Source organism: Pocillopora verrucosa, chromosome 2, assembly GCF_036669915.1.
Source record: "Pocillopora verrucosa isolate sample1 chromosome 2, ASM3666991v2, whole genome shotgun sequence".
Classification (NCBI taxonomy): Eukaryota; Metazoa; Cnidaria; class Anthozoa; order Scleractinia; family Pocilloporidae; genus Pocillopora; species Pocillopora verrucosa.
Genome location: NC_089313.1, coordinates 5,041,038 through 5,058,295, shown reverse-complemented (window position 1 = coordinate 5,058,295; position 17,258 = coordinate 5,041,038). Strand labels below are relative to the sequence as shown.

Here is a 17,258-nt window from a genome sequence, read left to right as displayed (position 1 = left end):
ATAAACCAATCAAAATTCATAAAAGAAATGTTGCTTCGAAAAGATTCTAAAATGGCGGATGGTTGTGGCTGCACTGGCATTCGGAAGTGCTTACTGTGTGAAGAAAACAAGAAATCCAACAATATGTTCGCAGACAAGCGCAGCAAGACAACAGAAAAGTATGAATTTTGTATTCTTTGTGGAGAAACGTTTCTCGTTGGTCAAGAATGTTTGCATCGCAAAGATATTGATGACGTAAACGTTAAATTGAAAGGCATTACTGTGATTCAGAACTTTATAAATGAAATTGAAGAGGAGACGATTGTGGCAGATATTGAAAAAACTGTTTGGAAGCCATCACAGTCTGGAAGGCGAAAGCAGGTGAGTAGAACTCAATGGTTTCACCGACAAGGGCTGCGTTATTAGTACCTTGTGGGGGAGGGTGGGGGTGTTACTGAAGTGCAGTTGCATCGGGGGGGTGGGGAAGGGATGTGAGTGAAGCCAAATTTTTAGCGCGGAAGAACACCAACAACCCAAAGCATAAATTATAGAGGGAGTTTGGTTTTAACTGTTATTTTATTTTTTTTAACAAGAAAGATTCTCTGGAAAAACAAAGTTTTAACTCATGATTATAATTAAAGTTCTTGTATTTCACCTCCAACATGGTGCCTGTGTCTCTGTTGTTTGCTGACTGTTTGTGAAGCCTAACTGTCTTAAATTTGTGACTATTGATGGAGATCGTGATTTTTGACAGATACAGCTGATGTGTCTGTGGAGGTGTACATCCAAATGGACAAATATGTGAGACAGAGGATAATATTATTGTTAGTAATATGATGGCTTTGTTTGTTCCTGAAGATAAAATTTGCCACCCAAACATTTATTTCCTTTTCCTTTTAACATGTATTCTCATTTGTCACAGGACTTTGGACCTCAGGTGAATTTTAAGAAAAGGAAATTAAAGCTAAATAACTTTACAGGACTACCACAGTTCAGTAAAGTTTTGGTGGAACGGATGTGGAGGACAGTTCCACTTTTGTCTGATTTTCAACCAGTGGAACTTTGTAATTTAGAGTATACACCAGACAGAGGTTCATCTATTGATCCACATTTTGATGACTTTTGGGTGTGGGGTGAGCGTCTAGTCACAGTGAACCTTCTCTCGGACAGCTTACTAACATTTTCAGTGAGTGGAGATACCAGTAATATTGAGGTTTCTGTTCCAATGCCAAGGAGGTCTTTGATCATTGTTCGAGGACCAGCTCGCTATGAATGGAAGCATGCAATAAAAAGACAGGATATTCTTTCCAGAAGAATTGCTGTAACATTAAGAGAACTTGCACAAGATTTTTGTGAGAGTGGCAAAAGCTACACTGTTGGACATGAATTAATAAAGACTGCTCTATCATTTCAAGGAGAATCAGTTCAAGTCAGTATTAATAAGGAATGTGAAGGCTGAAGTCACATTGTCGTGTGTATTATGATAGTAGTAAAAAGTATTTTCACACAAAATTGTGATTAAAAATAAAGATTCTTTTAGAAGTGAGAGTATTCTCATTCTTTAGCAACTTTAAAATAGCTTGTAAAATCATACAATCAAATCAAATTGCATAAGTGTGCTTGCCCTGTATGTACACTGTATGCATCAAAGTGCAGAGGAGGGAATTTTGCCTTATCCAAATTTAAATTGCTGGCACTGTATGAAACAGATGATACAGGTGTCAGCTGTCTGTTAATAACACTTGAAACACTTGGGAAGTTTGTAGAGCACTTGTCTCCACATAGAGAAGAAATCTTACTCATTTCTCATGCTCTCAAACTTCATGTGAGCATCATAGCTTAATGAAACATGAAGCACAGTTTAAATAAAGGGGAACGTGAAATAAAACCCCACTTGACTTTTGATGTAATATTTACTTCTCCCTTCATATGACTTTAAAATGTTCTTCAAGAGAATTACTTTCACTTATGGCGAGCAAGAAGCTAACCCTTAAACTCCCATGAGTGACCACCTCAGAATTTCCCCTTAAAACATCAACACAGTATCACACAAATAGGTGGGTGATTAGAATAACTCAAACTGGTACAAGAGGTTATCTTGATCTAACAAAAAACTAGAGGGGAGAATTTAAAACAGATCTTGGGAGTTAAAAGGTCTAGTTAGCGAAGGTTCCACTGTATGATAGCAATATGATGCAGGAAAGCTTGCATCATAAACTACTGGGAATTGGTTCTATCATACTACAATGTCCTTCAGAGTTCTCTTTTCAAATTCTGACTTAGATTTCTGTGATAAGAGTTGCTTTCTTTGGTGGCTTTGAACCTCCCCATACTTGCTCTAGCTTTTCTCTTTGTTCTCTGTGCTGTCTGTTAGACATGGATACCTCTGTAAGAACAACTTCCATGTTTAGCACAAGAGATTGCAAAATATGAGTGTTTGTGTGAACCCATGCTAATAAAAACTCTACTTTCTTTTTTGCAAGCCACAAAGATTTACATAAATCTGCTTCTTTTTGGTTCATTTTGGAGTTGACTTTCAATCTCTCTCTTCCTCCACTGAGAAGTCGACACAAATGAGACAGAGCACTGTCAACAAAGTTTGTTTTCTTTCTCTCCATAACAACATATCCTTTGATCAAAGAAATAACATCCAGAAGCACCTGATGAGATGATTCCTCAGAACAGTAAAGGTCCTTGCAATCTAGCACAGCACTCAAGGAGCTGTGAACTACTGACTCCACACAGTCAAACACAGCATTTTTAGAAAGAACAGGTGAAAGCTGTAACAAATTCTCAGCTGCCTGTTCTAAACTGTCTTCTGGGCATCCATTGTACAGCCTCATGATATATGCATATGAGAAAATTACATTTATACAACTGAACCGCACATTTGGATTCACATTTGAATTTTTCATGGCTGACAGTAATGATGTGATGTTCCTTTTTAATGCTGGCATCTTTTCCTTTTTTTCTTGTTCCTTAGTCTGGATTTGATGGCTTTTGCTTTTTTGTTCATCTTTCTTTCCTAAAATGTTGCTCCCTTCACTTACAACCTCTATCTTCTTTCTATCAACAGATATCAAGAGAAAAAAAGTAGTTAAAAAGAATCAAATAAAAAACAAACAGGTGCTTGTTATGAAAGTGCCTTCTCAATTAAGTACAAGTGAGTCTAATATATAATTTTCTGGAATACATAGAGGAAACCAGAGCACTTTTGAAGAACCACCTATAAACCAAGCAACTTCAATTTCACCCTTTAATTCCCATGAGTGACCAAGACAGAATTTCTCCTTACAATATCAATACAACATTAAGTAGACAAGTGTGGAGAATAAAGAAAAATTTCCACTGGGTTTTTTTTAGTTGATCCAATGCCAAATTCTCCAAACTAACATCATAAGAATTTTATGGCAGACAGCAAGGAGAATTACTAATGAGAGATCTCGGGAGAGAAGAGTCAAACATAGTTCAGTTAGCACAGGGTAATGCAGATAAAGAGGGGTATGAAGGACTTTAGCTTAATAATGATGGGAATGCTACTCAGAAATATTAGAATCAACCTCATGACCTCATGCTATTCTAATTAACATATAGAGAAGCCTTGACTGTGCTCTGTTCTGTTTTAAAGCACGCAGGAACTGGCTAGAGTGCAAGAGAAGTGTAGGGAGAAACACTCAACTACGTCTCCCCACTTCTTAAGTCCTGCCTATCCGCATGGTTTGAAGTTCTAATGTAAACCCTATGTAATTCCCCGATATAATACCCATTTGCCATAAAAACTCGTCAAGTCCGTCTAGGCAAGTTACCTGTTATTTCTGTCATCTTGTTTAGTCCACCACGGGATCCAAACGTCAATGACATGAGAAATCTCTCTGCTTTTGACGGCAGATTCAAACTCTTTCTGTTCACTATCTGTCAACGCCGACCACACGGCTTCTGTGTCATTGTTTATATCTACATTTTTCAATCGTTCCTCCAAATCTACAGCATCCTGAAAGCCTTCTTCTTCATCCTGCTTCTTTAGTTTGTGCAACAATTCCAGCATTTTATGCTTGTCTTCACTACTACTCTGTTGTTCGCACATTGCTTCCATGACACAATCTTTATAAAAAAGCTCCGAACACTGTAAGTGTTTATCACTTTTATAGCACACACTGGAACAGTACCGGACATGGCAACGAGGACACGTGTACTTGGAGACTTCTTTAGAACAAAACCCACAAGGCGAGTTGCTCTGAGAGGTCGAAAGAACGTCCTTAAAACGATCACCGGACAATTCATCCGCCATATTGGTCTTTTCTACACCCAGTCTCTTCGCGTATTCGCAAATAGGTAGGACGTTTTGTGCAAGCTCACACGAAGTTGTAATCACTGTTGCGTGACACTTTATGTAACTTGTTGACGACTTCAGGTTTAGAACACTTCTGTGTAGTATTTTCAAGAACTAGACGATCGCCAAGTAGCTATATTTTTGATATGATTGAATCTTATTTCATTAAGAAAGAGTCAAAATGTGCAAAACGCAAGCTGGGCGAGAAGGAAATTGTGGGAGAGCCTGAAATGAAGGTGAAAGCTTGTGACAATCCAAACGAACAACCCTCTTGCTCTAAATTATCTTTTCTTGAAGGAAATAGAAGGACAGACCTTAAATGGAAACATATAACATCAGAAAATTTAAATCTTGATTATGTGCAGTTATTCTCTAAAACTGAAGCTGACACGCTCTTTCAAGAGGCAGAGAAAGTGATAAAGTATAACAAAGACAGTAAAGTGTTCGTTCATGGAAAATGGCACAATGTTCCAAGAAAGCAAGCAGCTTATGGAGACGCAGGTCTAACGTACACATTCTCTGGTTCAACTGTAGCGGCACAGCCGTGGAGTAATGCTCCCTTTCTCAAGCGCATAGCTGACCTTGTTTCATCTCTAACTGGTGGACACCAGTTTAACTTTGTTCTTGTGAACAGGTAAAAGGATGGACAAGACCACATGGGTGAACACAGAGATGATGAGGTTGATTTGGTTCCCAAAAGTTCCATTGCGTCTCTGTCTTTAGGTCAAACCAGAGACTTTGTGTTCCGTCACAAAGATGCCAGAGGAAGTGGAGCTCAAAGAAAGATTGATCCTGTTAAGTTTGAACTGTCTCACGGCAGTCTGCTTATGATGAACCACCCAACCAATGTGTATTGGTTTCATTCCCTTCCTGTGCGGAAAAAGGCAATATGCCCAAGAATCAATTTCACATTCAGACAGATGGTTGTAAAGAAGTGATGGATGTTTTCAAAGTTATGAATCTGATACAAGGTGTTGTTTTTGAAGAGCATAATGATATTTTGTGGTTTGCTAGGAGTATTGTCAATGGCAAAAATTCATGACCAAAATGTAACGGTCTACACTCTTGAAAAATTCAGATTAAGTGCAATGCATAGTACTGACAATGCAACCCAACCCTATTTCAGACCTGATTGTTTGCATGAAAAGAGTCACAATTTTGCCTGAAAAATACTGAATTGGATATTTCAGAATCAATATTTGAAGGTGCAGTAAACCTTTCCTGGTAGAAGCTGACATGAGTCAGGAAATACTCTGACATCGCAAACATATAGAAACTATAACCGGTAAAGTACTTTGATTGAAATCAAAAGAAAAAAAAACAAAACAAAAATAACAGAAAAAAGAAAGGGAAGTGATTTCAAAGTAGTTTGAATCTAGAAGGAATTGTATAAGATGTGGCTATATAGGTGTTAAAGGGGTAGAACTTCTTTCAATTTAGATACTTCTTGTTTTGAACGACCACAAAACTTTCCTGTTTCAACAATTCTTCTTAGAATCTGGATGCTTCCTTGTTTCTGTAAGCTTTTGGGAGTTTCTTGATGAAATTGTATCCTAGTGTTAGCGTTAAACAGTTATGAAAAATATGTAACATGATCAGTCAATGCTAAAAGACTTTGGGGAACTTTTCCTTACTGTACTCTGTACATCAGTTCTCATGTATGGAGTTCTTGATAAAGTAAACAATGAAAAGAAGAACAATCACTGTAATAATTTGACCTGCCAAGTGTGTAGTGTGCATTTTTAACTGGTCTATATTGCATTGCCTGGGTTTTTTGGCAGAGAAAGAAAAATTTTTACCTCTTTGATCCCAATAATGCGCTTTTCAAATTGAAGCCTCCTCTGTAACACTTTGACTGGTATCTAATTTCTCCTCACAATATCACCCCTGAATCAAACTTTATGGTCAAAAGAATAAAGGAAATGATCAGCAATTAAAGAACCTCTTGGAAATTCTGCCAGTGCAGTCAGCATCTTAAGAAATTAATATTGAACAAAATGGAGAATATGCAAATTGACGGCTTTTTTATGAATAGCACCATAGCAGAACATTACAACTTCGCCCCATGTTATCTTCATCATGTATTCGCGTTTCTTTTGTCTTTGACGAGACTGACGTCATAAAAATTTCCCCGGCAGTCACCAGTTCTCCGGTCTTAAAACGGGTAATTTAGGAGAAAGGAAATAACAATGGCGGAACCACCAGGAGCGTATTCGGTGAGAGAAGTTGAAATGAATACCGATGAACGCTACGGCTTCAGAAGAGAGTTCAGAAAGCAAAAGTAAGTTTTTAATCCCTTTGTTTTGACTCCTTTTTCTTTAAGTAGGTTGCCTTCTTTGGCCGTTTTACGTCAGTGTGTGTTGTGGTCCCACTTCCACTTGAAGTTGGGGGGTGAAATTTTTGAAGGACAATCGACCAGTAAACATGCAAAGCAAAGCAAGGGTTCTCCAGCGAACCGTCCTTCGTCACCTTTATTGTTTTCATGCGCTATGTTATTCTTGCGATATTTTCGCGAAATGGAAGAACAACATCCATTGAGAAATTCAAAGAACCTTGCGTTCCAACTACTTCACATTCACGATGCATTGTAATGATGTTCTGAACAAATTTATGCAAGGGATTTCCAAGGCGATCAGCGCATTTTTATGAAGAATCGTATCAATCCAATCGCAAAGTGATTATTAGTCTTTAAAATACATTTTACTTAAAGGGCTGTTGTTGTTTGAATGTGTTTATGATCCATGACTTTTGCTGTAGCGTGTGACAAATTTAAAAGCGGAAGAACCCCTCAGGAAGTGGTATCTTTTGGGATTTGTAGACCTAAGAGACCAGCCTTTGCTGTTCCCACATTTCAAGGGAGTTCTGTCTCTTCCGGTTGGATTTAGCAACATTGACAACGATTTACGAAAGTGCGTTAAAGGATTTGATCCAAAAGCCATTTACTTTCTTTCGGGTGACAATAGTTGATCGACTGCTTGGTAAACTTCCTCCTCGTGTACCCATCTAAGTAAGATCGCATGCCTTGCGCTGAGTAAATCGATGAGTGATTCAAACAAAACAGATTTTTCTCCATGGTAGCATTTAGCTGCTGTTGAAATATAGTGAACTATTAAATAAACCCCTGATATAGATTTATATCCTTGTGAGCTGTATAACTACCGGTAAGCGCAAATTTTCGAAACATTTTCCTTTTTTCGAATCTTTATTTTGACTACCAGTGGCTTATTGCATGTAGCTACACTTGCAGACACTGCAGGTCAAACTGGTTAAACTTTTGAATACAAGTATATTTGCAAAATTATTTTAAATGTATTCCATCAAATCAATATTTGGACAGTTTTCTTTTGGAATTGTTTACATTCCTATATAGGGTTGGCAGCTTGTTCAAAACATATCTAAGCCAAGCTAGGGTGAGGGTGAATTTTTGACTTGGGTTCATTAATTTTCTGATCTTTTACAAGTTCAACTTCCTTTAATAATGTTTTTCCCTTAACCCTTTAACTCCCATGAGTGACCAAGACAGAATTTCTCCTTACAATATCAATACAATATCAACCAGATAAGTAATGAGAATAAAGAAAAATATCAATTTGGGGATTTAGTTGATCCAATACTAAATTCTTTAAACAAACATTATAAGAATTGTATGGTTAACTGTAAGGAGAATTACAAATTTGATGTGGTAGTTAAAGGGTTAACAAAGATAAAACCCTGCAAGATGTTTGACCTAATAAATAAATTTCTATGAAAGAAATGAAAATCAATAGAGAGCAAAAACCTGCAGTCCTTCAGACCATTTTTTGTGGTGAATATTTATCAAAGACAAAAAAGAACAAACTGATGCTAGTGCTAATGACTGGCTTAAAAAAAGTTACTCAAATATGTCCTAGAGTGCTGGAAATCATTTCTTAGAAAATTTCAAATTATGGGAGGGAAGCATGCTTGCAGAACCTTGTAGAAGAGGTTGTTGCTTTGCAACACATCATACTTGGGACACAAGTGTAGTTCAATTCAGCCAGCTACTCAGATCAGTTCCGATCTTACAACCCTGATTATTAATCTTGGGATTAGCTCCAAATACATTTAGAATAACAGGCCTCTTATGGTTACTTAGTGGTTATTAATCCTTCATCCTTTTACATTGTTTTAGGCTTTGTTTTAAGGATATGGATTCTAGTGTGGAGGATCATAAAGAAAGCAAAAGGGGAAAACCAGTACCGGTAAGTATTAGAAAAAGGTTTTTCAGCAAAAATGCAGTTTTTATTTTTTTTAATACAACCATTTATGCAAAATATGTTTGACGTATTTGCTGACACACCTTCTTTAAAGTCCCAGTCTCAGGAAAATGAACCCAGCCCCTTCAATATGACAGCAAAGAACTTTCCTAAACGAAGGTAAGGCATGTGAAACAAACCAAGTTAACCTAATGGGAAATCTTTTTGAGAAAGGTTAACTTTTAGTTGGAGTGATAATAGGTGCAATAAGTGAGCCTGGTATGAAAGCTCATATATTTATGGTTGTAGCAAAAAATTAGACTACCAGCTGAAATTTCGAGGGAGGCAGCTCAAAAATGGTGAACTATTGTAGGTGCATAACCTCAAAAGTGCTTGTTGTGCATTACGGAAGCAATCCCTTGTCAAAAGTCCAACCAGTGATTATTGCTGATCTGGACATTATCTAAGGCAGCCTATATCCCTAAATACGAACTCCAAGCAAGTATCCACTTTACACTGTGCAATCTTACCCAAATAAGAATTTGATGTTAAATCAAACAGTATCCTTAGTTGATATTTATATCTTTTAAACATTCTCATCACCTTCTTGCTTAAAAAAAGATATTTTAAGGCGACGTTAATAATTATTTACAAGAATTTGGCATTTGATCAAGATAACAACTATGTGATAAGTTTGGGTATTCTTATTACCTGTTTGCTATATAATGTATCACTTCTGGTAGTTAAGGGCAGACAGGCAGATAGAAGGAAAATGATTTTTTTTAAAAGCTGAAAAGGGACAATTACATTGTGAAAAGGTTTTTAGGGATAATTCATCATACTAAGTGTTTCACTTATAATTTGATTTTTAGAAAATGTTACACATGGATTGTATTTTTTTTTATTTCAGAAGCCGAATGCATGCCTCTGTTGCCTCTTATAATCGTACCAGGTAACTTAAATCAGTGAATTCATTTTAAATCACCTTTCATAGGTGGTGCCTTAGAATTTGACAAAATTACATATTATTGAAATAATAATTATGGAGGAAAAGTCCTTTTGGAAGCATATGATTGACCAAAGGCTACCCATTGAACCAAAAACAACAAAACTTCGGTGGGATTCTTATTGTTTGTGTCTAAAGCCTTTTAAATTTTTTTCTGTTCACAGAGGGAGCACAGTCAGTGCCAATAAAGCTCTAGAACTTGTTCGAGCAGCTTTGCAGCCTTCATTAAATTCTGAAATTGAGACAGTTTTAAAGAGCTATCAAGAGGTATTTGATATTATGTTGTGGCTTGAGACTCTCAAATTAGCATTAAGTGGCCATTTGACTTTTTCTAAAGGAGCCTATTCACAGCATTTGCTAGTTGAAAATTAAGCCCTACTTTTTCAAATTCCCCATTCCCATTAGTACTCTGCAGTCTTCTGCCTATTTATTTATTCTTGGTTTATCATTGCCTAATATGTACTTTTCTGATTTGATTGTTAATTCTCCCCTCTAGCTGCTTCACATTTCCATGTATATTAGTTACGAGAATTTGGTGTTTGATCAAGATAACAACTCCTACCTGATAAGTTTGAGTTTTCTCATTACCATTTACTGAATGATGTATGGATATCTAATATACTGATATCTTGTAGACTTCTTGAAGTTCAAAGCAGTCTTGCATAGTACAAGAGGATACTGTTGCAAAATGTAACAAACCTCTTAACTCAGTTTAATGTGTATTCTTTGGTGGAAAGCAAAACATCTTGTTTGGTGTTGTTCCTTACATTTGTATGTTGTACTGGTTCTTTGCAGATGTTCCGTATGGCAGCACGTAACATCAAAGACAACACAAGTGAATCAGTCTCAGAAGAACAGATAAAAGCTGTCCTAAGAAGAAGCTTAGATGAGGTGTGATAGAACTACAGAGAGAAATAATTTTGATTTCCCTCCTATGAGTGACCAAGACAGAATTTCTCCTTACAATTTCAAAAAAAAAAAAAATCAAACAGACAAGTGATGAAAATAAAGTAAGATAACAATTAAGAGATTATTAGGTGATCCAATACCAAATTCTCCAAACCAACATCATAAGAATTGTGTAGAAGACAGTGGGAAGAATTGGTAATGAGATCTTGAGGGTGAAAGGGTTAACATGCTGAGTCAAATATGTCAAATGCCAGGTTACTGCAAGTTCCTACCCTGATAGATCTTATTCGTTATCAATGTTTGATTCACAGGCGAAACTTCTGTTCAGGGTGGACACAAAGCCTCATCACCCAGACAGGGTAAGTACACAATTCATTGATGTCACCACCTCTCAATTTGTCAGTTGAATGTTTAAACTGAAGTCACTGATATGGATGCATTTCATCCAAAACAAAGATACAAAAATTAATAGGCAACTGTTCTTGAAATTTAATTCTTATGGTGATGAAAATTTTTAGTAATAATAATAATGATAATAGAAATAATATACATGAAAAAATTATGTGTGTCTGATTTGCTGAAAACAAGTGCATTTGTCATGTAACACAAGTGCAAAGTTAACACAAGTCCAAAATACAGATAGCATGTATATAGTGCCAAAATTTCGTCTGTCTTGACTTTCTGTGATGTCCTTTTCATGTAAATTGTGATTAAGTAACAACATGATTTTAAGTGTAGTTTGGTGTAATAAGCACTTGACAAATGTACATTTTTCAAAGACTCCAGGTTGCACTTGCCCTGCAGGCTTGTGCAATTTTGTTGTCTTGAAAAATTTACTTCTGCTTAGTAGCACCAAATTGCACTAGAGATCCTTTTTTTACCTACATAATAATTTTTAGTTATCCTTGATTTCCCTTATCAAAGGAAATAATTTTTTTATATATCTAAGAGATTTTAGCAAACTTTATGGGATATGAAGAGATTTGTTCTGTATCCAGGAGACTTTGGGAAAAAACAAACAAACAAACAAACAAAAAAACAGTAGAGTTGAGATATAACCATTAACCCTTTAACTCCCACGATCTGATTGTTAATTCTCCCCTGTAGCTGCTACACATTTCCTTGTAAATTAGTTATGGGAACTTGTTGCTAGATCACAATAGCAGCTTCTACCTGATGAGTTTGAATATTCTCATTACCTGTTTGCTGAAGAATGTATGGATATTGTAGGGAGAAGTTTTATGTTAATCACCTCTGGGAGTTAAAGCGTTAATGTCTGTTTTTGTTTATGTGAACAGTCCCCTTTAGAACATGGTCCCCAATCCTCATATCTTTAATCCTACAACTCCCAGAGGTGATTAACATTACATGTCACCTAAAATATCCATACATTATCCACCAAAGTAAACAGAAAATGAGAATATTCGAGCAAATTAGGTAGAAGCTGTTATCTTAGTCCAACTCTATCTTCTCACAACTAATTTTACTATGAGATTTTTTGTGACCAGAGAGGAGAATTAACCATCAGATCTTGGGTGTTAAATGGTTAACCAGTGTTAACTTTGTTGATTAACTTTTTCTTCAACAGAGATACGAGAGAGGGGGAAGTCCTGCAATTGTCAAGAAGGTATCCTATTAATTTTTTTTCCAGTGGAATATTACAAAACTCTAAATTATTTGACACAGGTGTAATGATGGTGATTACATTTGCATACTGTTGACATAAATGTTAGAAGGGAGTTCTGTCAATGTATATTTACTGTAGCTGTCTGTCGTGACATGCAAAGCAACCTTAACTTCAGGGAGGCGACTAAATGTATCAAAAAATTCAAATGGATAGAATAAACTATTAAGTGATAGGGATGATAAGAGATTTGGGAGATTGGCAAGGAAAGGTTAATAATATGCTCTTTTTTGGAGACATTGCAATTGTTATACACTCTTAATGAGCTCTTTTAAATTAGTAGCAGTTCATTCAAGCAGCTTTCTAAACAGCCTTATAACTGGTACGGCTGACCAGCTCCAGCCCCTCTAGCTAATGTGTAAGCTGATATGCAAAGCCTAAGGTACATTATGAAAAAAGAAAAAAAGCAAAAGGGAATAACTTATCATTGCTAGTTTTACTTTAAACCATGCTGCGTACATGTTCATTTTAAAAAAAAGCTGGAACTAACAGGTACAAAGAATAAGAGAATATAGCCATTTGGTAGACCTTTGTTAACAATAATATGTTTATTTATTGATTTCTTTGTTTGTTTTTCCAGAAGAGGGTACGCCCTGATGTAGAAAAAGAAAGGTAATGAAAAATAAAATAATGATGCTGCAAAAAATGTTGGGAGATTTCCATCCATTGTAGCTTGAGTTGATTTGAGTCTACAGTAAGTCTTAATTTCAAAACAGCTCAAAGTTTCCATTATTGAAGATATTTCTACCTAAAATTAGACTATATATTGGAAACAGTGATTTGACATTTACTGTTTGTTGGCCCTTTACACCCTAACATCAGCATTCATATTCTCCATACTGTTCTCTATACATTTCCTAAGGTGCTGACAAGGAGAATGCATTTAACAATATCAAGCTTCTTGAATTTGTGATCAGTTCCTTCATTTGCATAAACTTTATATTTGATTTAGGGGTGCTTCTGTTGAGAGAAATTAAACTCTTATCACTCTAAGGGTATTAAGGGCTGACATACTTAAGGCTTCTTCTGGTTTGATGTTGTCTGAGTTCCCTTGGATGCAATAGGAATGTTGTGACTGTAATGTTGTTGTCTTTTTTAGCGAAGGATCACCTCCTAAAGTAAACAAGATGGACAATAAAGCGATAACCAGTAAGGTAAACAATACATGTTGTTTTATTTAATATGTTTTTCAACAAATGGGAAGATTAAAAAAATTCACTTTCTTGTAAGACTTATGCACTTGAAAGATGCTGGGATACAAAGCATTTGAAATTTAATACATTACACCAGTACTGATCCTTTTTACATAAAAAGGATCAGTACTGGTGTACACAGATCGGAGATATAGAGGAGCCTTCTTGGTTTTTAGATGGATCCTGATTAAATTAAATTAATACTTTATTTATATAGGGCTATTCTTTCACTATCAAATAGCACTAAATACAATGACTAAATATACAGACAAACATTAAGTGCTCGAAAATCCCAACTGGCAGTAGGCAGACCAGTTGGCTATTTACACTGCACAGCCAAGGAGTTGAACTTGGGGCAACCAAGAACAATTCTAGTGAATGGCAAGGTGGAGGACTTGAACTCAGGACCAACAGATTACAAGTCCAGCACCCTAACCACTCAGCCAAGCTGCCTCCTGATGATTTTGTAACTTTTGTTAAAACCTCTTGAGGGTAACTGGTCAGGTGGTTTTGCCTCAATTTAGGTTTTCCCCCCACACCTACCCCTGCAATGTTTACCCCCTCTACAATGAGTTTACCCCCAAATGAAAGAAAAAAATAAGACAAAAAAAAATGCCAGCATCACATCACAATATCACATCGACTTAAAAAACTCAGTATCTCTTCAGTTTTTTTTTCTCTTCAGTCTCCTTGGTATTTTGCTCTTATCCCAGTTCTTTTTTCCACTCTTGGCCATGTTTTGTCTGAGAAGAAACATGTTTTGTTGTTATGAAAATTCAAAGGGTACAAAGGCCTAGCAGTAAACTTTTGTATTTGGTAGGGTTAACACATCCAAGAGAGGGCAAACTTGTAGGTGGCAAACTTACTTTGGGTTAAAACTCCTTAAATCTCTTCCACACAGTTAATATTTGAACTGTTTTTTTTATTAAAGTGGGATCCAGACAGCATTACTGAGGAAACTGAATTCATTATGGGAGTAAAAGCAAACAAGTAAGCTTGAATTTATTTCGCAACCAGTTATAAGTTTTGTTGAAAAAAAAAATGCCTAACATTATGTCATTGAAAATGACACCATTTTCTGTGTGAGGGCATCAAATAACATTTAAGAAATGGCTCTCATTTCTCAGTACATTTTTCTTTTAGAGACTTAGATAAGATGTTGCAAGGTTGTTGTGTTCTCTTGTTTATTAAACTGTTTTTTTTATTTCTTAAGAGCCCTTGGTTTTGCTGCTACAAGAGGAAAACTCTACTACAGACATCCAGAACTTTTCAAGGTAAATAATTTGACATGTCCACCTTAATATTGTTAATTAACTCCCTTAAAGATCAGAATGCATAATTTTTTGCCAAACCATCCATATCTAGACCACCTTCCTTGTAAGAATTTCTGAGATTTCTTTTTCACTATACAGCAACAAACACATGCTCATGGGGGACAGATAGTATGCATTCAAAGTTTTCCATTCTTCACATGGTTATGCAGAGTTTTAATGAAGAGCAGCATTGCAACTTTTGAATAAAACTCATTCATGCACACTATACATTGAATAAACTCTATTTTTGGATGTTGATCATGTGGTATAAACATAAGGTGGGGAGATGCCTGGGAAGGACTGTTTGCACAAACAGAGAGGAGAAGATCAGAATGAAATCTGATGATGGCTTTCACTTTGGTTTTGGAAATATGTGTCACTGTTACTGAACTAGAACTACCCTATCACAGACAGTCAAATCACTTAATTGATTATGACAGTTGAGTTTGAACCAGTTACTGTATTCTATTCTAGAACATGTTTTTGTCTTTTACTCTACAGTACTCGGGTGACTCTGATGACAAACTGTGGCTGTTTGAACAGAATGAACTGCCCATCACTGGAGGCAAGGTATAAAGCTAAAAAATCCTGCTTAGCATGTGAAAGGGTTGTTTAGTTTTAAAATATTTGCATTTTTCCTCTAACTTATACTGTGTTCATCTGTTTATAGGCATTTCTCATGATTGCAGATGACATCAGAAAGTTAGCTGATCATCAGGATTACAGGTCAGTAGCTATCATAACACATTCCCAGTGTACTAAAATAAGTAAAACAAGGATGATTTGGCAAACATCAAAAGTCAGCCTGATTTTCCATGAGGAGGTTGGGACAAGGAAGGGGGAAGAGGGTACCTAATATTGTTGATAAAGTGTTTTATAGACTCCCAGTAATCCATCAGTTTCTGTAGAAGGGGAGCACTTCCCATTCCATCTGAATCCTCTAACCTATACTGAAAATTTTGTCTGACAGGAATAATGAAGGTCTAAACCTGGAGGAAATCAAGGGTTTTAAAGTGCCATCAAAGATGTTAGAGAAGATGAAAAGTCACATGAGAAGTAAGTCCAAATTTTGTAACATGAAGTTTTTTCTTTCAAAGCTTTTACTGTCAGGTTTGAGACTCTGACTGACAAGTCTCCTGTTTTTGACCCCTTAACTCCCAGAAGTGATTTATATGCTACTTATCCTTAATCACAATAACAATCGATCAATTTCCACCAAACAAGTGATGCAGATCGACAAAGTTATCAGCTACAGGATGTAATCTTGATGTGGTATCGAGTTCTCCAATTTTCAAGGAAATTTACAGTATATAGAAGGGAGAATTTTAGCAATCAGATCCATGAATAGTTTCATACCATAAATACCGATCATAAGCCTTGTTTCATGTAACACTCAATCTTGCTTTTGATGGGGATTTGGGTGCATTGAAGAACATAGAGCCTCTATAATTTTTGTAAAAAAAAATTTTGAAAGGCCCTGAAATAAGTTATCCTAATAGTTATAATAATTGAGAGGAAGAGAGGGAGGGGAGGCGGGGGGGAGCTTTTGAGTGGCCTTGTGCTAAAATGGTGTCAAATTACTCTATAGAATTGAAGAGAGAAGCAGCCGCACGAGGTGAAGGTAGAGAGAAATTCAAAGAGGAGGAGAGTCCTGCCAACAACGAAGTAAAAGAGTCAGCTGGACAAGAGAGCAAGGAAACACCCTCTCAAGCTCCAGATATCAAACAGGAGCAATGAAATAAATGACGATACCTAACAGATAAGGATCGATAGGAACAATTGTATTTATTAGAATTAGTCGTTCTTGGTAGAACTTTACATTAGAGTGGCTCTTCATCTCAGTGGTGAACCATTTGTATCGCGAGTAAGTTAACTGTATCCTAGAGTCTGTTGATAAGTTCTTGAATTAGACTTCCTTAAATAATTAATCTCCAACCTCTGTGAGGGCCAAAGTATAGCCAGGCTCTCCCTATGAGCGCTGCAGGGCTCCCGTTTTCCGTCCGTATGAAGATTTGAGACGAGTCGGGGAGAGGTTTGCTAGGTCCTAGCATACCGCTTGCCGGCTTGCTTTTCTAAAACCCAAACTTTCTGTTGGGCGAAGAAACTCTCTTGTCGCAGTACTTATTATGAGAGCCTGCTTGTCGGCTAGCCAGACTAGAACTTTGAAATTTTGTAAAAAAACAGGCAAAGATGTTATCCAAGTAGGATGTCGGAACCAGTATAGAGTTACAAATGGAAAACTGAGAGGTCGTTGAACGAGCTTCACGCTCTAGGAATACTATAGGGAAATTCTTCCCTATATTTTAAGTTTTTTTGGGTGTGAAACATAACTTGTTATGTCCTCAGACAAACCAACTCTTAATTTGTAGTCTTCTCGACGTGTTACAGTTAAATCACAAGATTTTCCTCTTTCCTAGAGGTTTCCTTTCCTTACTGCATTAACGACGCCCTGAAATGGGCCAATAAAATACTGTACTCGCTTTTTCCTGTACCCGCGGAAGATGTATTCACAGCGGTTAACGGACAGAGCCAAAGTGGGGAAGGGGTGAGAAGTATTTTTTTGGGGAGGGGGTCGATAAGGGTGAAGTCCTGAGGATCATATATATGAGGTGCAAAGAGAGGGTGGCAAT

General features: G+C 36.6%; 4 protein-coding genes across 6 annotated transcripts; 3 read left to right on the top strand and 1 right to left on the bottom strand.

Annotated features, from left to right (window-relative positions):
• The first annotated feature begins 51 nt into the window (after positions 1-51).
• Positions 52-1,519, top strand: LOC131776068 (alpha-ketoglutarate-dependent dioxygenase alkB homolog 4). Of its 2 annotated transcripts, XM_059092209.2 has the most exons (3): positions 55-158; positions 254-360; positions 902-1,519. In XM_059092209.2, exons 1-3 carry the CDS (start codon positions 59-61, stop codon positions 1,436-1,438), a joined length of 744 nt encoding a protein of 247 aa, XP_058948192.2. In that variant the 5' UTR covers positions 55-58; the 3' UTR covers positions 1,439-1,519. The 2 variants fall into 2 exon arrangements, with proteins under 2 accessions (XP_058948191.2, XP_058948192.2); XM_059092208.2 differs by having other exon boundaries at positions 52-360.
• On the bottom strand, positions 491-4,277 carry LOC131776060 (zinc finger HIT domain-containing protein 2). The gene is made up of 2 exons (XM_059092200.2): positions 3,786-4,277; positions 491-3,045 (listed from the first exon to the last, which is right to left on the bottom strand). The coding sequence occupies exons 1-2, from the start codon at positions 4,265-4,267 to the stop codon at positions 2,259-2,261; spliced, it is 1,269 nt and encodes a 422-aa protein (XP_058948183.2). The 5' UTR covers positions 4,268-4,277; the 3' UTR covers positions 491-2,258.
• Positions 4,278-4,371: 94 nt separating this feature from the next.
• LOC131776062 (DNA oxidative demethylase ALKBH2-like) lies at positions 4,372-6,172 on the top strand. The gene is given in 1 exon segment (XM_059092202.2): positions 4,372-6,172. A coding segment is annotated over 1 exon segment (792 nt). The 5' UTR covers positions 4,372-4,455; the 3' UTR covers positions 5,248-6,172.
• A 311-nt stretch (positions 6,173-6,483) lies between these two features.
• Positions 6,484-17,119, top strand: LOC131776033 (deoxynucleotidyltransferase terminal-interacting protein 1). Of its 2 annotated transcripts, none has more exons than XM_066162408.1 (16): positions 6,484-6,590; positions 8,460-8,529; positions 8,639-8,703; positions 9,434-9,475; positions 9,694-9,796; positions 10,325-10,420; positions 10,750-10,797; positions 12,027-12,065; positions 12,706-12,734; positions 13,222-13,276; positions 14,247-14,305; positions 14,529-14,589; positions 15,130-15,198; positions 15,299-15,354; positions 15,599-15,684; positions 16,217-17,119. In XM_066162408.1, exons 1-16 carry the CDS (start codon positions 6,499-6,501, stop codon positions 16,363-16,365), a joined length of 1,119 nt encoding a protein of 372 aa, XP_066018505.1. In that variant the 5' UTR covers positions 6,484-6,498; the 3' UTR covers positions 16,366-17,119. The 2 variants fall into 2 exon arrangements, with proteins under 2 accessions (XP_066018505.1, XP_058948159.2); XM_059092176.2 differs by having other exon boundaries at positions 12,703-12,734.
• The last annotated feature ends 139 nt before the right edge of the window (positions 17,120-17,258 follow it).